This window comes from Petaurus breviceps, unplaced genomic scaffold (genome assembly GCF_028583685.1).
Source record: "Petaurus breviceps papuanus isolate PSGF00001 unplaced genomic scaffold, PetGlider_PUasm1.0 115, whole genome shotgun sequence".
NCBI lineage: Eukaryota > Metazoa > Chordata > Mammalia > Diprotodontia > Petauridae > Petaurus > Petaurus breviceps.
Genome location: NW_027185612.1, coordinates 10,592,160 through 10,614,628, shown reverse-complemented (window position 1 = coordinate 10,614,628; position 22,469 = coordinate 10,592,160). Strand labels below are relative to the sequence as shown.

Here is a 22,469-nt window from a genome sequence, read left to right as displayed (position 1 = left end):
CTTGGGTGGCACAAGCAGAGTGCTAGATGATTAGTTTATGGTCTAGATCATTGTATTTTTATTACACTCATAAAATCTGTGTTTCTCCTCATTTTCGTAATGGCTTCAATGAGCTTCTATACCTTCTGAAGGCACATTAAATTGTTATGTGATGAAAGTACCGATTTAGTGGAACTAGTTTTAAAGCCTGGGTAGCTCAAAGTAAGACACATGTTTTGAATTCTTATCTTATGGTTGGATTTGCAAGAAGGAAATGGGACTGAGTGTAATTCACATTTATTTGTGGACTTTTTCCTTAAATACTTCACTGGCTTACGTTAAATTCCAATCTAAATGATACACAATGAGGTGCCTTAAGGATATTGACTATTTATATCACATGGGAGTATAAATCAATATTAAAGGAGGAAAATATTATGCATGTGCCTGATTTATAAAATATAATTTAAAGGGGAAGGCTCAATAGAATGATCAGTGAAGAGAAATCATTTGTATTTGAGAAATATTTTGTATCTTTTAAAAAAGAGGGGGGAGGGAGGGAGGACCTAATTGGATTGTCATCTCTGCTCATTTTAAAGAAATAGGGGACCCTTTTGATTTACTAAATTTACATCAAAATGTAGTTGCTTATAAATATTTCTCTGAAGTTAATGTAACCCTTTGTTTAAAAAAAAGGCAGGTTCCTTTTCATTATGTAATTTAATATGCTAATAAAAGTCAGCAAATATAACATCCCTATACCCATAATAATAACAGTCTTTAGTGATTATGCTGTTGTTAAGTATTAATTCCTAGGTGGGTGTTCACACAGTTGTAAGCATTTCCATGGGGCCATTTTTGCTTGTTTTGGCCTTTCTATAGTCATTTTACAGACATTTCTTTGGTGTGTTTTGCTACTTATTTTTTCCCATAGGCAGCTATCCCAGATTGTCAAATACATTCATTAAGACTCACTATTTCCTTCCCTATGGACTTGTTGTAGTTTGGATAGTGGAGTATCATATTTTGGTATGGCCAAGAGGAGATACAATTTTTTCATGCTGTTTTCTGAGTGTATTTTTTCTTTTCAAAGAAACAGCTTGGAACAAGCCTCAGATTGTCTAGAAATATTATGATTCTTCGCAGACCAATCCAGCCAATTGCTTTCAAGACTTGGAAAATCTCAACAACCCAAAACTAGGCGTGTCAAATGTTTGTTTGTTTTACACTGAGAAGGCAGCAGGCTCCTCTGCTCCATGTCACATCAGCTACCATGCTGTATATTTTATGCAGCGTTATAGAAAGTTTCCTTCCCAGATCAAAAGTTGGAAAGCCAAACAGCTGAACATAGAACAGAGTTGTTTTTTAAAGCATGGAATGAATTCATTGGAAATTTTTTTAATATCTCATGGAAGCATGCAAAATATGGTCCCATTTTATTCAGAGATTTGAAAGCAGCTGCAGAGTAAAAGTGTCTAATGAAAATGAAATAAATTTCCTGTGAATGGAATAAATTTTGATTGTGTCTCTGAGTGCAGTAATTATACGTGTCACGCGGTAATTAGGCAGTCACAGTGTGGCCACGGTGTCTTTCTTTGTCTGCAGATGGTCTGGGAGAACGGCTGCGTCGTTATTGTCATGCTGACACCCCTCACGGAAAATGGAGTCAAGCAATGCTACCACTATTGGCCAGATGAAGGGTCCAACCTTTACCACATCTACGAGGTACTTAAGTCAAATAGATCTGGTTGTAAAGTTGACAGTAAATGTGTGAATTGATTTCATCCTAACCCAAATATTACTTAATCTACTTTGACCTAAGCTGGGACCCACCATGAACTTGCATTTGCCTTCCTCCAAAGGGCTTCAAGGAGAATACTGAGATCCCTTGAGTTCCTCTTGGAGTGAAAGCCACTGGAAGATGACAAACCAGTTTTATGAAGGAGAAGAGGAATAAAATATTTCTTGGTTTGGGAACTTCAATTCTTCCTGTCATCAGGATATAAATTACCAGCATTTTTCTAGGAATTTTCACAATATAAATAGAGATGCAAGCTCTTAAAATAGCTGTATTGTATAAAGCTCTGTAATTGAAGTCTTTGATAATGTCTTTTTCATTGCTAAATTTTGACAAATACAAATGCTGGACAGGAAAAAAAAAGCAAAAATATTTACCTCTACAGGGTAGTCCATTTAAACAGGCCCCATGGAGCATGACTTTAAAATAGTCTCATTTCAAAGGGGAGCCCTGCTATTATTCTAATGATTTATTGATTTCTCCAGCCTGGTAAAGTAGTCTTAACACAGTTCTGTTTAGAGTTTTGCATATGTATTATTATGACTTTTATATATTTGGAGAGAAACTACAGACAGACATCCCTTTTCAGGTTTCTTATAACACATTTAGGGTGGCCTAAGTAAGCTTAAGCATTTAAAGAAAGGAATAGACTCAACCCTCTGCTACAGTTTTCTATTAAAGGCCAAAATAATCAAGTTTCACAATAGTGAGTCAGTTAGAACCATGCACACCAGAGGGCATGCTTTTAGGGTTGAACTCAAAGGGTAAGCAATTAATTGTCTGTGGTGTTAGGATTGTTGTCTTAAATTTGAGGGATACTAACCCATTGTCTAGCTGTGGGTTTCCTCACTTATAAAATGAGGGGATTGTCTTAGGTGATCTCCTAGTTCATTTCCAGCTCTAACATTCCATGAATCTATTATACTAATATTTATGCAACTAGTTAAACTTATTTTTACTAGTCTTCATGTGGAAGTTCTTACTTTTAGGATTCACCAGTTCCAAATCAAAATGTGTTTCATTTTATTTAAGATGAAACTCAACTTTCCATAGAATAGTTTTACCAGATCTGTTTAGATTATTTTTTGTTGCGCAACCATTTTAACTGATCGGTGATATTTCTTCAAGGCTTCTGTCACAGAAACTGTAATTTTGAATAGTAACCAATTTTTTTTACCCCAGTTGATTTTTTTATATGATACTGAAGTCCCATATACCAATGTTATCATTGATCAGGAAAGAGGACAGTATCAGTCTGATGATTCCTCTGCTCTATGAAAGGTTACAAAATTCATACTTGATACATGTACCCTCCTCCCCATACCTACAAACTTCCACTTAAGTGTTATTGAATTGTATTTTATGTTTATGTGCCTTTTACCCCGTTTCTTTTCTTCTCTAAATTATAATTTCTATCCAGGTAAATCTGGTGTCTGAACATATCTGGTGTGAGGATTTCCTTGTGAGAAGCTTTTATTTGAAAAATCTTCAAACCAATGAAACGCGGACCGTAACCCAGTTCCATTTCCTTAGTTGGTATGACCAGGGAGTTCCTTCTTCTACAAGATCACTTCTGGATTTCCGCAGGTACAACAAAGTACATAATAACACATTAAGGCATCTATAGTCTGGTCACTGGTTAAAAAGAGTAATGTTTGCAATAATTTCTTTATGCAAGATTCCTCAGTGGATGTGTGGTCATCAATTCTAAGTGTTGCTGGGTGTTTACTCTTATCCATGTCTCTATTTCAATCCTGATAACATGAAGCCCATTTCTTTTTAGTCTATCTATGTTATCAAGCTACTTGGAGACTACTGTGAGAATTAAAAATTAATCAAGAATACAAGATCAGATGTAGGTTCTAAGCTACTCATTCCTGAGTGAAAGAAGATGCAAATTCCAAATAAGTCTAGTCAGCATGGACTAGTGTCTATTTTTAAAAAATAATAACAACAACACTGGCTTGAAAATGACAGTTTGAAAAAATTACTCAGCCTTTTGCCCATCCTCAGGGCTTTGATAATTACCCAGTGAAAGAGGGAGACTCTTGAATATTTATTAACTGAATTGTCTGACGACTTACTTTGTACCAAAATGCATAGATCAACAAGGAAAACAAAATCTCTGACTGAAATATTGATTCAAAGCATATTTGGCACTTCATCCATAGCTCTTGCTTGATATTGGCTACTATATAGTGATAACTGGGTAGGAATAGGTAACCTAAAAAATTTGTGCATGGTTTCAGCAGAACCCTGAGGCATGTAGGATCTTGCCTCCATTTCATTCAAATTTATCTGTATATTTTAAAGGAATATTAAAGATCACAAATAAAAATTGAAAGTAAGGAACTGAAGAATTAATATTGAATTGCATTCATTGTATGTCTACCTTAGTGCAATCTTGATATGAATAGTTGTTTATCCTAGATTCTACAATAACTTAAGTCAGGGGAAGATGGAAAGATCAAGTATTTTAGTAAAGATAGACTTTCAGCCTTAACTTTGATTTTCCTGAATTTATAAGTTCTAGACTTATAAGTATGATGTATTTGATTTTGCTTATTGTTCTGTTTAAGAAAGAAACATGTGACATACTTGCCTTGGATCAAATAGCATGTGAATGAAATCAAAAAGAGAATCAAATTTGGTACTGTATATATAATACACATTCAAAGCCAACTCTGCTGCTCTGTTACTTATAGATGCAAATTGTGTATTATAGGTCAAGAATACTGAATGCATGGTAAAAAGGGAAATCTGTTAGCATATATCAACAATTGCTACTTGTCCTATCTTAATTTGACCATCGATGGCTTTTCTTGATGTAAATTCTTCATATTGTAGGAGGAAATATTACTAAGACATGCTATTTAAAATCTTACCTAGAGTAAGTTTTTTGGGATGGAGTCCTCAAAAAACATACTTGACAGACATATTGCTGTATCTCAATAAAGATGGCTACTCATCTTAATATCAATGTCTTAATGTGCATTCAGTGTATGTGTATATATATATATATGCATATGGGTGTATATACATTCATATACATATATGAAATTTAGCATATACATAACCAACCCTCAATTTTTAATGTCATTATTGAGAAAAGTTAGATTCCCGAAATTCCCTTGCCCCAGAGTCTATGGAGATACGGTACTAAGAAGTTGCCTTTGTTTTGACTTTTTATCAAAAACAACCACCATAACCAAAAATAACAAAAATTCTAGAACCCATACTTTGCAAGTTTCATTTGGAAATCAAGTTTCTATTTCTTTACTTATTTGGTGAATTCTGTTTCAGATAATTATGGATTTCCCAGATTAGGCTGAATATTGACCTAAATGCTTATATTCTAAGAATGTACCCCACCTAAGCATGAGATGCTGAGATGATTTTTTTTACATAAGCACACAAATTACAGAGTTGGAAGAGGTGAGGCTGCTTCTGAAAACACTGGTCAGTTGAATGTTACTAGAATCCTAATTTCATCTTGAACAATAGACCAACCATTCTAGCTCTGAACTAGCTTGTTAGTCATGCACTGATATGTGTAATTAAATATTTCTCTGAGCCCAGAGGGAGCACATTTACACTTTAAAGAGAAACTGCTAAGCTAAAAGATAATTAGCATCACATGTGAGGGCTTTGCTTAAAATATATATATTATGCTATCACTTCTTGCTGTGTGCAATGACATCTACTAACCCTGCTCACTTTAAAAATGGACAAATTCTTATTTTGCCAGCTAATTAGCGGTTGCCGGTGTCATTTTTGTGATGTTGCAGCTAGTAATATGAGCCCAGTTGCATAGTCACAAAAGTGATCATTGGAAACTGTGACTCTGCTGCAGGGACAATGTGGGAAACCCCTTTTCTGAGCCTCTAACGACCTCTGACCTTTGCTTGCTGATGGTTTGCATGATGATTTCTTTTCCACTCAATGACCCCATGGGTTGGTTTGTATCACTAATCATTCTTCCTCAGTTAATTCCTCCTGTGTATAGATCTAAATATAAAAAATTATCATTTTTTTCCTTAATGTTTGGGACCTTCTGCTTATGGATGAATTTTCCGTTTACTCTAGTAGTGTAAACTTGGGATGGAATGGGATACTTGAATATTGTTTATTTATCTTCATAACTGATCAGTAGACTATATATCATAGGTCAACTGGATGAAAAACCTTCTGTTGGAATATGTGATAATCGGCTTTTAAGGTTTTCTTTTGTGTTTTTTTTTTTCGAGCTGTGATAAGTATTTGGATCTCTTGTAAATAAAATGCTAAGAAAATAATGCCATGTGGTATTTACACAACATGTCTCTTTGGCTGTTTGTGAGTTGTTGGTTTTTTCTTTCCCTCCAAATAGGGTTAGAGGAGGTTTTTCTTAAAATTACACTAAAGCCTTTCTAAACTCTGCAGAGGCAGCCAGTCACAACATGCTTGGAGACAACAGCATTTTAAACATGCCATAGAATGAAGAAAGGAATTACGGGAGTGCAAAAGCAAATCACAGACATATTTAGCTAGTAATTAGCTTTTTAACAACATTACTAAGTGAGGGAGGCTGTCTTGTTAAAGAACTCCCAGGGAAGAGGGAAAGGGGCTGACCAACTGTAAATTGGACGCTGTGATATTGTTGTGTCTGATGGCTGCTTACGTTTTAATTGTGTCCTACACATTTTGGTGAAGGGTGGATATTTATTCTATTTATCTCTTTTTTAATTATGCCTTTGTTGGGCATTTTTGGCACCATCTGAAAAATGGAGTAAGACCTGGCCATTTACCAGTATGTCTACAGATAAACATTTAGTTTTCCTTCCACAAAACATAGATGGGGCTGTCAAACATGAAATATCACAAGATGTTGGAATACAGAGCTGAGGTGGTGACCCTGATCATGTTAAAAGATTCGGTTACTCAGAAATATATGGCAAAAGCTTTCATTTGCAGTTGAAAACCCCTTAAAAGTAAAACAACTCTAGAATGATTTAAGGGTAAGCATGCTTGATTCTGCTCAAAGAAAATAATACCGCCATCACCAAAAAGAAATTCTAAATGACTTTATACATTTTAGCCTGTACAGTAGACTGGGCCCAGCAGCCTTCCCACTTCAGAAGCCATTCTGGTAGTTTAGAATCTATTTATCAGAAGTAGAACTCATGATGCCCTACTAACCTGAGTGAGGAAAAAAGAGAAAAAGACTTTAGAAGTGGGTCTCCTTTCCTCAGTGCATTTTCTACTCAAAGAGCCAAGTACTTCCATGGTATTCTTGCACAGGAGTACTATTGACTTCAATAAGTGTTCATTTTTTGCTTATCATCTTTTCTCCCAAATACCAATATAAATGCAACTTAAAAAAAAAATCTCCTGGCAGTATAGTAATGAGAGGGCTTAACCATTAGGGTGCTTGGTAACGTGTGTCCTGAGCCTTTCATTTCCTTACTATTTCCACTTTCTGTGTTCTCTAACCATGTATATATTACATATTTTCACATTTTTGGCAGAGAGTCAGCACAGAATAGGGGAATAACCTCAGATCCAGTGGTCACAGTGGGGTACAGGTATCTGGTTAATCCAGGTTTTCCCACTGTACATTATCTTTTCTCAAAATGTCGGTCGCTCTAAGTATTTCCACTTACTACTATGCAGCTTGGGGCCTCTCACTCTGAACATTGATAATATACAACAATGCCATTGGATCTGGCATCCAAGCTCTATGTATGAAGCTACCAAAATGTACGGTGAATTCAGTAGAAAGAAATAAGTTAATTTGTTGAAAAAAAAATCAAAGTCACCTATTCCTTTCTTTTAATGTCCTAAAGATAAAACAACTGATTGAATTTTTACTTTTTTGATGGATTATTTTGGTGTTTGTAGACACAGCCTCTGAAAAAGAAAAAGTAAAGCCTTTTTTATTTTGTCTTTGAGGGAAATTTTCCCATGTTACTGTCCTCCTCTCCCAAATTTTACTTCCTATCATAGATAAAAGAATGCTGCACATTTCAGATGAGGAACGAATTTCTTTCTTCCAAAAAACCTAGACTCTTATTTTCTTCTTTGAAAATACCCTTCTGAATAACTTGATTTGCTCTTTAGATATCCTGTAGCTTGTCTGCCGAAAGAAACAAAGTGTTAGAGGGTCCTTTACAAGGAATATAAATCACCTCCTATTTGGGCCAGGAGGGACAGGGATTGTTACAAAATTTTGATACGTGTTTATTGTTTATCTCTGAGACTAACTAGCCAAAAATCTGTAGAATGAAAATTGTTTGGTAATGTACTCAAATTTCAAAAAATGGAAGGCTTTTTTCTTGACAGTATTGTTTTTTCTCGTTGGTTAAAACATTCTTACCACATGATCATGTAAGGAGTCCACAGAAGGATTTCTCTTGAGAGTGTATCTATGCAACCTGTTTTTTCAACAGAAATGAGTGGTTGATGGGAGTGTTTGGGTGTTGGAACATCAGTTCTAAAACACAAGAATTCCAATGTATAATACAGAAAATGAGCCTATAACGAAAAGTTAGATTAACTGAAGAAGGAAAAACTAACAAAAGAGGCCAGGAGCTAGATGGATTGATCCATTGATCAGACAAACCAGCTATAGAAACAGTTGCTTGAGTTCACCTGTGCAAATGTAAAATCTTTGTGAATGTACAAGAATTTTGTTTAGTTTTTAGTTTACTATAAAATGGAAATTGAATCATGAGGAACTGTGAATGTGATCGTTTTCTTTATCAAAACTGGCTAATGGAAAATAAGTTTGAGAATACTGAATCATTGTATTATATTGTATTGTATTGTATTGTATTGTAAAAACACTTACTCTGTTTATCATCTGAGGAAACAGATTATAATTATAACTTGATATCTCTCTTTTGTTGCAGAAAAGTAAACAAGTGCTACAGGGGCCGTTCTTGTCCAATTATTGTTCATTGCAGGCAAGTATAACTTTTAACATGTGCTTAGAAGTTTTGCAATACTAAGAAACCATAAAACTATAAAAACAAACTGAAAAATTGAGATTACTAGCAAATTAATAAGCACATACTTAAGTGTATCTTTTGAAAATAATTCTGAGATAGCAATTTAGCGTTATTTTCTTTTTATGCTGCTGAAAGTTGTATTGCTTATACTTACGGTGACCATTACATAATTTGTCGTTAAACTTTATCTGCAATGTGCCTAATTCCTCCACATGTATCTGACCAAAAAATTGGATCAAGGTGACATTTTATTTTATAATTTGCAATGACATAAGCAATTTTGTTTTATACACACATACACACACACACACATACATGCATTATGGGCAGCTAGGTAGGGCCATAGATAGAGCACAGGAAGTGTGTGTCAGGAAGACCAGAGTTCAGTATAGCCTCAGAACTGTATGACCCCTGGGCAAGTCACTTAATCCTGTCTGCCTGAGTTTCCTCATCTAGTAAAATGAGGTGGAGAAAGAAATGGCAAACTACTGCAGTATCTTTGCCAAGAAAACCCCAAATGGGGGTCACAAAGAGTTGGACACGACTGAAACAACTCAATAACCACACATATATGTATATATCTAGTATTTAGTTATTATTAGAGGCATGTTTGAATGGCCACCACCTGCCCATCTTATTGTTTTCCAAGTTGACCATGAGTGTTTTCATGGAAACCAACGTGGCTGTTAGAGCTATGCCTTTCTTTCTATTGTAAACCCTTATCTTCTCTAAGTTAAAACTATAGAAATCAAATTAACAGGCTGTCAAAAAGGATATCTGCATTTGACATTTCCTTTCTCTGCTGCATTTGATTCAACTAACAAGCTAAATTTTGGATCATCTTTTGTTAAATAATACATACTCCTTTTTAGGAACTTTTTTGCTGTTAAGAGTTGTGATGGTACAGAAAAGAAGTTTTAATGTTTTTTAGGAACCATCAAAGTATTAGAATTATTTCTATCACCTAGCATAGTACCTTGCACATAAACGCCACTGAATTTATGTTTGTTAAAGTGAGTTAATTGTAAGGAAGCCTATCCATTGAGATGATACCAAGCCCACCAACCTAATTCAAAAACAAGTTTTTGTTGTTGTTTATTTTTTGGTCCATAGGAGAGGAAGGTTGGTGGTTTCGGCCTTTTAATTTTCCTCTACAAGTAGCATAGTCTTTACACCTCAGTATCCTAAAACAGGCATCATGCCTTTGGAGTCTGATGAAGGCATGTGTGGTAAAGGATCAAATTACTTAAAACACAAGTCCTTGGTCAAGAGTTCTTGAGATGCATGAACTTTAAAAAATACATATTTAAATAGATAGATAAACTATTTCAATACAGTTTCCTTCATGCTCATATATTTTATTTTACGCATCTTGAAACATTCTAAGAAAGTGTCTGTGACACCAAAAAGAGTTAAAGATTGTTCTTCAATGATGTAATGAATAAAGCTATCTAGGAAAGTTTGTTCTGATGACTAATTTTTTAAATTTTATTTGTATTTATTTTGCTTTGGCTGCTGATTTTTTTCTTAATCGTCATCTCTTTGAGGAGAGAAAGTTAAATATTAATAAACTTTCTCTATGAAAGCTATCCATCCCAAGTCAATTCTGTCTAACAATAGTTTAATCAACAACCAAGAAAAACAATACTAGCTATTCAGGTTTGCGAAGCATTTAGCATATGTTATTCATTTGATCAATAAAAAACCTAGGCAGGCAGAGATGAAACAAATCAGAGAACCTGTAAGGATAGGAGTCAGAAAGCCCTGAATTCAAATCCCACCCAAGACATTTACTAGCTATATGACCCAAAGCAAGTCTCTTAACTTCTGGCTGCTTTGGGCTCCTCATGTGGAAAATGAGGAGGTTGGATTATGCCTCCAAAAGTCTTACAACTCTCATTCTGTGATCCTGTTGGCTGTGTTAAAGAGGGTCTCTCACACATACATACAAATGAGACATCAATTTGGTGGGGGGAAAACTAGTTTTAACATTTTCTATATCAAAACTAATGATGGTGGTATTATTTTTTTTGTCCTGAAAATTGCAACTTCATTTTTTTTTAATTTGATAATGTTGAGACCTAATTCAAAACATTTTTACAACTCTAGTCCAGATGGTAAATTTTCCAATTATAGAAGGTTGGGGCAGGGGAAGGGGGGAGTTCAGGGGGAGGAAATGAAATGAGAAAGCTTTTTAAAGCCATGATTAAGAAACAAATAACATGGATATTTCCATTTCTAGAAGGGATAAAATGGCATAAGAACATCTAATAGTAAAGAAAAACTCCTTCCTCCCCCCCCCAAAAAAAATCAGTATGACAATTATCTGATATATATACTTAAATGAAAACTTTGGTCTTGCCTGAGAATGTTGGGTACTCTCCATCTTTTGCTGCATCTTTTCAAGTTCTAAGTCATAGAAATAAGGTTCTCTGTGCTTATTATATGTGACAGTGTTGGCATTTTCTTTATCTAATTTTATTTTGCTAAAACTCAAACATATTTGGCCTTGGAGAAAAAAAAACAGACAGGGAAAACCTAGTCATGAAGAACAATAGTTAATCCTTCATGAACAGCTTGAGCTTATTAAAGCCCATCACAAGTTTTCTTTGTTTCTTTTCCTCTGGTTCTCTCTTTCACTTTTCCTTTCCCTGTCCCCGCTTACAACATGGGTAAAATAAATGATTGCTGCCTTTCCTGTGGACAGATAGTATGTTCATCCTCTCTCCTTCTGTTGACAGTGATGGCGCTGGAAGGAGCGGCACCTACGTGCTGATTGACATGGTTCTCAATAAGATGGCCAAAGGTGAGATTCAAAAGCCCTGGCTGCTTTGTCAGGGCCGAGATATGCGGTCGTGTTGCCATAGTAACATAGGATGCAATATTCACAGAAGGCCTTCGAATAAATTAGAGGAGTGTCCTCCCCCTTCCTGAATCATATTAAGTTATCTGCCACACATTTTTTAAAGTACATTCTTTGTTAATGGGTACTACATAGGACAATATATGTTGGACAATATTATATTTGGCATTGAGGGAAATGCAGATTTTTAAATTTTTAAACATTCAACTAACTCCAAAAAAACAAGTTATTTTTGGTATATAGTGTATTTCTTAGTAGAACATAATCTCCATTGGTCAATGACACTAATAATTTCTACTAATAATAATCTAAGTTTTCTCATCTGTAAAATAGGGTTTAATCCAACTATATGACCTCTAAGGTTTGTCTTTTTTATTCCATGTAAATAATTAACCTATTTCATTTTTTTTTAATATTTGAACTTATAATAGCACTATGAGAATTCCCTCCCCCACCCCCATTAAAATATAATATCTCTCTTGATTTTTTTGCCCCTTTTGGAGACTTGTTCATTTGTTATCCTAGAATTAAATAATTCTAGAGCTAAAAAGATCCTTATAGATCTTCATTCAGTCCCTTCATTTTATAGATGAGAAAACTGAGGCCCAGAGCAGTTCACTGGGGTCACACAGTACAGAGAAGAGACTATTACCAGGCTTCATGGGTTCAGGGGAGAGAATAAGAATAAGGCCTTAGGTTGAAATGAGGTTTTGCAGCATCAAATAACATTTTGAAGTGCTCGGAATTAGCTTAGTCTTGGGGATTTATACACACAAAAGAAGAAGCATTATGTTACTTATTATCAAGTTGGGTGGGGGGAGGAGTATTTCCATCTAGGAAAGTGTGTTTTTTTTTTCTCTCAAGTATACATCATTTCATTTGCAACCACAGAGTTGCTGAAGTGCAGAAATTGCCATCTATGTTAAGAGTGGTTGTGTTATCTGCCCCAACATCTACCAAAGAAAAGAAAAATTCGAAGAGAATGTGGATTGTTTCGTTTAAATGTGTCATGCTTGTGTTTGTGAAAGAATATGTGACCCCATAAGTTACTCAATACATAAATGGTCAAGTGGAAATTTGATCACTGCAAACAAAAATGAGCAGAAGTAGGGGAACAGATGTTGACATCATCTCAACATTTGTTTGGGTTATGTTGGTTTTCACCAAGAGGATATGATGAAACCTGGAGTTTAAATATATGCAATTTTGTATCATAGAGAAGTATTTTCCAGCTTCAGGCTTTCAACCACTTAAGGAAGGGTTGACTTATTGTAAGAACACTAAAGAATGCCATCTATTGACTCCATTGTACCATGTAATGTCAAATTCCATTTTAAGTGTGGGCTTAGTATTTCACAATACAAAACAAGTCATGTGAAACTGGTCAAAGAAAGGAGTCGCAGGATTTTTTTTTTTAAGATTGGTCACCCCCCTCCCCCATTTTGTTCTTGACCGACTCCCCTCTGCCAATGGGGTGTGCAATTTGAAATCCCCTGACCTGGAGCTTGGGATGTAGTCTAAATGAAAGATCAAAGGGCAGAGCGGGCATCTCAGCCCTGCTGAGGTGGGCCTTTCCCAGGCCGTCACACTGTGAGGCAGCCAAAGGTTTTGTTCTGACAGGAATCTAGGCCCGGCCTGTGAGGCCTAGGCCTTCTTTGTCTGGCCTGAGAAGTTTGAGGCCCAGGTTGAGGATCCAGTGTTCATCAAATGATCAAAGGCCTGAAGCCCTGGACATGAAACCTTTCTTTCCATTTCCTTTTCTTAAAAAGAATGAATTGCAGGAGGACCAAAGAATGCCATTTCCAAAGCTTTTATGTGGAGAGCTAGCACTAACTTTAGAGTTCTTCAGTTCTAAACATAAAAATGTAAGTGCACTTTCAGCCTGGGTCCAGCTGCAGCGACAGCATCGACTAGAATTTCTTTCATAAAGGCTTTTTAAGTAAGGATTAAGGCCTTCAGTCTTTTTTTTTTTTTAAGGACGTTTAAGAATAAACTTAGAATAATTTAAGTTCTAGTTCCACTGTCTAGTTTATTAAAGAGCAGACAATGATGCATTTTTAAATCAAAGTAAATAGGCTCACCCTACTTTTTTTTGCAGTGGGAAAAGTAGATATAAAACTATAAAATACTTTTGTACTTCATTGATTTTTGTCATAGGGAAATTCTCTTTTCATCTAATGCTGGAGACTTTTTCTTCAGAAATAGTTTCATTTAGGAATTTTGCATTCAATTTGGCATTTAAGACCTTAACTCAATCACTGATCAAATTACAAATCTTTCTAGAAAATATGTTTATAGAGTTGTGTTTACCATTTTTCACTGTCATTGTATTCCTAGAACTTAGCACAGTGCCTTGTCCATACATAGTAGGGGTTTAATAAATGCTTGTTGAATTGAATTAGACATCTGTTCATTCACACAGCATTTTACCATTTACACACACACACACACACACACACACACACACACACACACATTTAATCAGTCATGGAAAACCTTCTCTAAGTTCTAAAGTAGGGAGGGAAGAAATGCAGTTGACTAGGAATTTAGACCAGTTCCATCATTTGGCAGGTGATGAGAGTTTCCCAAAGAATAACATTTGTCAGGTCAGCCTGGGACTTCCAGGCAAAGGTGAAATTCTCCTAACTTTCAGCTAACTATGGCAATCATAGAAACCCAACCACTGGGGAAATATTTATCACACATTTTATAAAGGATCCCCCACTAGGATTTTTGTTTGGGCAGGGGGGAGGGAATCTGAAAGGGTCTCATGATGCTAGGAGTTGTATGCTGAGTAAACACATTCCAATCTCTCAGTTGCTATTGTTATTCAAAGAACTGTAGAAAGCATTTTTTGGGAGTCCTGTTTCTTTTGTTTGGCCTGAGTCATAGGAATGAGAATTTCCTTTTGGGAACTAAATTAGGGGGTGTTCTAAATAAATGTGGCAGTTAGTTGTTGTCTTCTTAGCTGCATTAACTCCAAGGGCTTTTCTAAATAATCTAAATTGCATGAATTTAGAACAAACATGAGATGATGATGTTACTATCTATTCAATGTCAGGTTTTCATCCTCAGCAATTTGATCCCATTTGTTACTGTTTTGCTGTCACAGGAACCTTGTCAAATCTTGCCTAAGATCAGTGTACGTTTCGGGTTTATATTTCTGATTAATTGTTTATTATATATTTGTCATTTGATTTAAGGCTACATTTTAATGTTATTAAGCTGCATTTGCTATGTAGATCAGTTTACCAACACTCCCACCAACCCTCCTCCCATCTCCCAAAGGAAATAAGCTTTATAAATGGCAGGCCTACTTCAGCCGTTTCCCATTGCTTCTTCTCTCCTTGTCCTTTATCCAACCCCCCTCCCCATCCCTTACAGGGTCACAGAGTGCAGGGGCTGTTCAAATGCTATCCATCTACTCAGCAGTGCAAAGAGATTTGAATTTCCAAAGAGATCAAAAGCATTGTTGTTAATAATAACATTAACAACTCACATTTATATAGCATTTTAAAGTTTGCCTCACATCTACTCTATGAGGTGGGTAAAGTGTTAGTGTACTCTACAGATGAAGAAATTGAAGTTCATAGATGTTATGATTTGATCATAAGCATAATCACACAACTAGGTTGCCCCTAAACCCTCTTTCCATTAAGCCATACTGCCTCCCCTCTGCAATATCAAAGTATCTTTCATAACCTTTCTCTCTTGCCTAAACAGAGTGGTAACTCCAAGAGATAACCTTGCTCATGACACGTTAATCGTTTATGAAATTTCAGTTAAAATATTAGCTTAAAATAGTGTGCTAAACTAGACCATGAGAAGTAGAAAGGAGAAAAAAATATAGGGTGTGACGTGAACCGATTAAATGAACCTTGCTGCATAATCATGTAGGTTTTTAACTTTATGACTCATCCTGTACTGTACTGAACAATACAAGAATGTCTTAATTAAGCAACTCCATTTTTTACCGGTTTATCATACTTAAAAATAACAAACTGCATGTCATTAAAGGATAAAATTTAAATTAATTATCTCTGCTAAGAACAGAGCAAATAAATTCATTAAGAGGAGAGGGTTTTTTGACTGTTGTTTGCTTGAGCTTATCATCATCATTATCTGTATGCAGAGATTTGAGGCTGTTACCTGGTAGCTTCTCCTGAGAAAGCAGTTGACAAATACTTATTGACGATTTATCATGTGAAAGTGCTGTCTCAGATGCTTGATGAAGACAAGATAAAGTCCAGGTCCTACTGGACCTTATACTTTGCTTGGGAAGATAAGACTTATAAGCAAATAATTACATTACATACATACAACTAAATATATACATATACACACACATACATATATAATCAGTGCCTTGTGAATGAAAAATGCAGGCTGTTCTATAGGATTCCTGGGAGAGTTTGCTTCTAGTTCAAATGATGCCAGGTTTCATGGTGAAAGAATTGGAGTTGAAAGATGAATAGGATTTTGGTAGGCAGAGGCAAGGAGGTCATTCCAGGTAGCATGAGCTAAGGTGAAGAGAAGAGAAAGCACATATTGCATATAGTGGTGCGATGAAGAAGATGATTACTTTAAGTAAAATAGAGGAATTGAGGATTGGAAAAGTATGCTGGGGCCAAGGAATGGATTAGTTGGAATGCCAGGTCAAGGAGCTGAACTATCTTGTAGGAAAAGAGGAATCAGTTGAGGTTTTTTGTTTTTTGTATTTTTTTAAGAATGCAAGTATGATCATAGAATATTTTTACAAAGATTAATTTGGCAGCACTGTGTGGGAGGAATAGAAAAACACAGATGGCAGGAAGACCAGGAAAGAGGCTTTTGTAGTAGTCTGGATGTGAGGTAACAAGACCCTCAACTAGGGTGGTAGCAATAAGAAGTTTGTGAATTATATGATTAGTCCAGCTGGATAAGATGTGTTTGAAAAGGTAAATTCAAAGAACTCGAGTAAAATATATTGGTGGGAAGGAAGTTGTATATGTAGGTTTGGCAGAACCTTAAAAACTAAAGTACAAATAGTATCTTAATTTGTCAGTGACTTACCTCTTAGAGAACAAAAGGCTAAGCCTTCACTATGTTGGTGAAAAGGAAATTATTGTGTTTTGGACTTGAGTCCGGTAGAGGTAGTAACTAAGTTTTTATTTTTATTTAATTGTTTATTGTTAGCATTTTTTTCCTTTCAGTGAGCTAGTCTGGCACCTTAGCAATATTGATATTCACTACTACATTCTGGAAGGTGGTCTTTGCAATGATGTAGCCATAGTGTATATTAAGCAGGCGCCGGCTGCACGTGGAATTCTATTATGCAGTGGAACTATGAATGAGTTACCAAGGAAGCGGTTAAGCCATATTGCTTGTTGTGGGTTCTACTGTCAGATAATTGACCACCACGGGAGCTATGCCCCAAGCCACAGGCAAGCATGCACAGTGGACCCTGGGGTCAATTATTTAATGGAAAAACCGACAATGAAATGGGGCCTGTTGTTACTGGAAAACATCATTTAAAAGCATATTTTACATTGGCATTTTTCTATGAAACATCTTGCAGCTGGTAGCTCCATTGTTCTTCTGTTAAATGGGTGGCCCTCCTTCTGAAGCATCCTATTATTAATAAGTAACATAAAGCCCAAATTTCACACTAAACCTCCATTGCTCCAGTAAGCAGACTTGTTAATTTGCTGTTCATCTTCTATGCCCTCTGCCTATTGATTGTATAACTACCGGGTCCTTCTTGTCAAATGGGGACTAGCTCAAACTCCAAATGTCCAAAACAGAACTCATCATCTTTCCTTAAAAAACCACTTCTCTTCCAAAATTCCCTCCTGCCCATGTCAAAGATACCAGCATCCTTGTCATCACCCAGATTCACAGCTTTGGCATAATCCTTGACTCATTACTTTCCCCCATCTCACCTCTCTGATCAGTCATCGGATTGTTTCTATCTCCACAGCATCCCTTAGATCTGTCCTGTCTGATCTGTTCACGCTGCTACTTAGCAGGGTTATTGTGATATTCTCCTAATTGTTCCCCTTTCCTTAAATCTCTTTCCTTGATGCAATTAAAGATGTACACAAAGGTACACAGGGAGGTAGGAAGGCACTAACTGCCTGCCCTGTTGTCTTTTGTTTTTCAGTTTAGGCCTGTGATTTTGTCACTGCAAGGAAGTTCCACTGTAGGAATTCCCTCCATGAATTCATATTTGCATGTCTTGACAGTCTTGGAGTGTTAAGTGACTTAGCCATGGTCACCATGATCCATTGGTTTGTATCACAGGCAAGACCTGAACCCAAGTCTTGCTGACTCCAAGGCCAGCACCCTAACCACTATGCTAAACTCTTGATAATATTTGACAAATACATATATTTTTAATTGAATTTGTTTTTGTTGTTATAGGTGGTTAGGCCCCTTTCTTCTGAGTGATTGTCAACGAAGCTTAATGCAATTAGCATTATCTTATTTGCAGGGAATACAGGCATTTGGAGAATTTTGCCATTAATAGGGAATCTCTTTTATATTCTGGATTTCTCCAAGACACTAGGAATTTCCTCTAGGTGATTATATCTCTTTAATCTAAACCCCACTTGATGCTTATCTATCCATCAACAAATACTTATTAAGTATACATTAAGTGCTAGGCTCTACCCTACACACTTGGGATACAGATCCCAACAATCCCAACTACCTTGGGATATTACATAAAAAATGAAACAATGTAGAGGAGCTTACCTTCTGCTCAGTCAAGGAGCTTACGTTATATTCAGTTTATCATTGAACCATGTTGTTTATTTCTGTGAGTTCATCTATCTTAAGCTCTTATCTGACATTAATATCAGTCAGTTGGTCAACAAGCATTTATTAAATGTCTGATATATTCCTGGCACTCTGTTAAGCATTGGAAATAAAAAAATAGAAACGCCTAACCCACAAGAGCCTCTAAGTTTTCATACAGTTCTACCAAGTTAGATACTGTATAAAAAACTGGCAGTAGACTCAGTGAAATCTCTTTTCTTTGTACTCAGCTGGAGGACTACAGTGTATCATGTGTGTCTTCTCAATGACCCTTTTATGGGGGGCAGGGCATGTGGAAGGCACAAAGAACCATGATGGTCATCTAGCCCAATATCTCAAAAGACCATTTGAGATATTTTCTATTCTTTTGAGTTAACTAAGTTATTGTTAGCCCATTCTAGCTGGCTCAGTGGCAGGAGTGCTGGGCCTGAAGTCAGGAAGATTCATTGTCCTGAATTCAAATCTGGCCTCAGACACTTAATAGCTGTGTAATCCTGGACAAGTCACTTAACCCTGTTTGCCTCAGTTTCTTCATCTATAAAATTAGCTGGAGAAAGAAATGGCAAACCACTCCAGTATCTCTGCCAAGAAAACCCCAGTTGGAGTCATGGGGAGTCAGACATGACTGAAAATGATTCAACAAGGTATTCCCGCGTTGTCTAAAAATTATATCAGATTTCTCATGTATATTTTTGGTTGGGTCCAGCTTCTTTTGCCAACATTTTCTTTTTAAGTACCCTTGCCTTTTCCATATTATATTATATCATATCTTATCACATTACATATTAGATACTGAGGTGGTACCCTGAGTGTATTAGCTCTCCCTCATTTCCAATGAAAACATATCACTATAGAAATGTTGGCATATCTGTTTCATTTCGTTTCTATTTGTTGTCCCCCCTCCCATTTAATCTTTACATTCTCTAAGGATCACCTAGTTCAGCAATATCTTATGCCAAACTCTCTCAAGGATCACTTTCTAGTGTACTGCTTTATGGTTTTCTGTCTTACCCCTCTGCAATGTTTGATAAAAGCTTATACTCTAAACTGCTGTTACTCTTGGCTGCCATGTCTCTCCACTTGGAAGGCATCAAGTGTCTGATGGATGTAGTTAATTCTGGACTCAGATCCTATTGTGGTGACTGTTTTGCATTAATTGAAGAAAATGATGCCTTTTTCTTTTCTCAGAGCTGACTTGTTTAAACAAGTCAGATTAGAATTGGTATTGTTATATGCCCTGTATTCTTACTGATCATTTCTATGAATCTAGTTGTGATTTTGAATTTGGCCCTAACCATTCTATAGTTTGATGGCACACACACAACTTGACTTTGAAATGACTCCTACATCAGCAATCATTCATTTCCTGTTTGCTGATGTACAGCAAGAATTATCTTTTCATAGGATGTTTTTTGATGTCTAACATACCTAATGCCTTCCAGCCCTATTCCTGGAGGCAGGATGACAAGGCGGAAAGGGCGCTGAATTTGGAATCAGAGGTCTGGGTTCAAATACTCTTTCTTCATCAATGATACTGACTATAGCCAATCCTGAGTCCCCCTGGAAGTTAACTACAGAGTATTTACCCACAAATTGTCCATTGGCTCACCATACTGAGGTCCATGCCCTATGTTGGGGGCCTTCCTTGATATTGTAAGGATGCTGGTATAGAGCAGAATTTGTCAACTGTTTATCCCTTGGTCTCATTGTAGCTAGTCAATGATCTTTTTTTCAGTCACACATTTCTTTGATCATAGCCTTTCCCTGGTTTCTTAGAGACAGATTTAGACTAGATGGTTTTTAAGGTCATTTCTAAATCTATAATCTTATAATCAGTGATGGCATTCATGAGCCACAGCACGAGAAATTGAGGCTATCATCCATAAGCCTTTGGTCTCTTTCATTCCTGTCCTGTATCCCATTTTTCAGTGTCCACCTCGATGCCTGCATTTGTGCTGGAGTCACCAAATAGCACAGTCTATCTTGGCTTAGTTGAGAGAACACTTTAAAGGTCTTCAGAGACTTTCTCTTCCTCCTTCATTCTCTGCAGCCCAGTTGGTGCATCAGCTTCAGTCTTCCTCATGGTGGTCCTTCCTCTGCTTTCTTGTCTTTGTCCTCCTCCTCAGGGCTCTATCTCCACTTCCTATCCTGATTTGTTCTTCAGTCTCTCTAGGTTTGTTGTCTGTAAGTTTGGGGGCTGACTAGATTTTCTCTAAAATACTATCCAATTCAAAATTCTGTGAATGGCCAATTATTATGATTAAATCACTTCCTTTTCCCTCTTTCCTTTGTCACAGTTATAAAACTTTAAAGGTGGAAGGAGCCAAGATGATCATCTTACAGGTGAGGACATTAAGGTCAAGAGAGGCATAGCACTGTAGAGCTAGAAGGGACCTCAGAGGCTATCTAGTCCAACTCCCTCATTTTACAGATGAGTAAACCAAGGCCTGGGGGCTACTAAGTGGCACAGTGCTAGGAGTCCCAAAGACTCATCTTCCTGAGTTCAAATCTGGCCTCAGGCACTCGTTAGCTGTGTGGCCCTGGGCAAGTTATCTTACATCTGCAAAATTAGCTGGAGAAGGAAAGGTCAAACCACTCCAGTATCTTTGCCAAGAAAATCCCAAAAAGGGTCACAAAGAGTTGGACGCAACTGAAAAATGACTGAATGACAGCAAACCAAGTCCCAGAGAAATTGTGATAAGAGCACACAGAGAGTAAGCATTAGATCCTAGTTTGATCCTAGGTCCTCTGAAGCCAGAGCCAGTGTTCTGTATTCCACTCCCTCACGTGACTTATCCAAAATAACAAAAGGAGTTCATGGCAGATCCCACCATTTTGCATGGTGAAAGTGTGCCTCACTCGAATTCATAAGATCTATAGACAAGTCCTGACTATACCTTAGACAAGAACTAAGTTATAAACAAAGTGTTATGCAGAATTACTTATTTTATTTATTATATACCAAGCGCTGGGTTCCAAATCTAGGTAATAAATTATATTTAAACAAAGGTCATCTGTATTAAGTTGATGGCATGATAATACCCAAATATGACACTCTGTGTCTGCACATAAAAGAATGAGAGAATCTATAATGTATGAAGCTTTCTGTTCAGTTCTCAGCCCTTAAATCTAGCCCCATGTCTATTATCCTAGCTAGAGGAGTCACACCATCCTATATAATAACTTTTAATTAATATTTTCCATCTCAAATTTGATAATTGATAGAGAGGAGAGAGATAAAGGATAAAAACATTTGTGGTGTCAACTTCTATTTTTGGAAAGGAGACCAGAAAAACCTGGTATGAGAGAGAGAGATTGAAGGGGCTTTGCCAACCATTGAAAGCACCCTTATTCACTATCAGAGGCCTTAGACCTCCAAATTTAGGACCATAGACTGTCAGAATTCAGAAGGGCCTGAAAAATTATTGAGTCTAAACCCCCTCAATTTCAGATGAAAAAAAAACTGAGATCCTTGATCTAAGCAAGGTCACATTTATTAGTAAGAGAGTCAAGACTGGAACTAAGTCCTCAGATTCTAAATCCAAAGCTCTTTCTACAACAGAGGTCCTTAACCTGGAGTTCATAAACTTGACTATTTAATATTTTGATCATTGTATTTCATTGTAATTGCCATCCTTTTGTAATCCTATATATTTTATACATTTAAGAACATGATTCTGAGAAGGGGTCCATAAACTTCAGTATACTACCAAAGGGTTAAGAACACCTATACTGGACCATACTAGAACTCAGAATTTTCACAGTACTTGAATAAACTTGTTCTTCCCTTCATTTCCCACACACATTTGTTTTTGGTTTAATAATTATTCCTTCCTAATTTTCTCTCTTTATAAATAACTAATTAGCAAGCATTTACATCTAGATACCTGTGACTAGTTTCTTACATATTCATTCTGTCAACAATTTGTGCTACAGGAAAGTACATTCTAGTAACTAGTTAAAAAAAAACATGCTGCCACATTTTAAAACTTGCTCATTCCTTTGAAGTGATTAAGAAAAGTGGTTTAAAGATGAATATGTC

At 36.4% G+C, this 22,469-nt stretch overlaps 1 protein-coding gene across 1 annotated transcript in view; it reads left to right on the top strand.

Moving 5' to 3' along the window:
* LOC138158691 (receptor-type tyrosine-protein phosphatase N2-like) overlaps positions 1 to 22,469 on the top strand; it is a 187,965-nt gene that overhangs the window by 135,920 nt on the left and 29,576 nt on the right. Inside the window, exons 7-10 of the mRNA XM_069084825.1 lie at positions 1,585 to 1,704; positions 3,198 to 3,364; positions 8,668 to 8,721; positions 11,508 to 11,572. Coding sequence (XP_068940926.1) covers positions 1,585 to 1,704; positions 3,198 to 3,364; positions 8,668 to 8,721; positions 11,508 to 11,572 — 406 coding nt within the window. The remainder of the gene's footprint in view (positions 1 to 1,584; positions 1,705 to 3,197; positions 3,365 to 8,667; positions 8,722 to 11,507; positions 11,573 to 22,469) is intronic.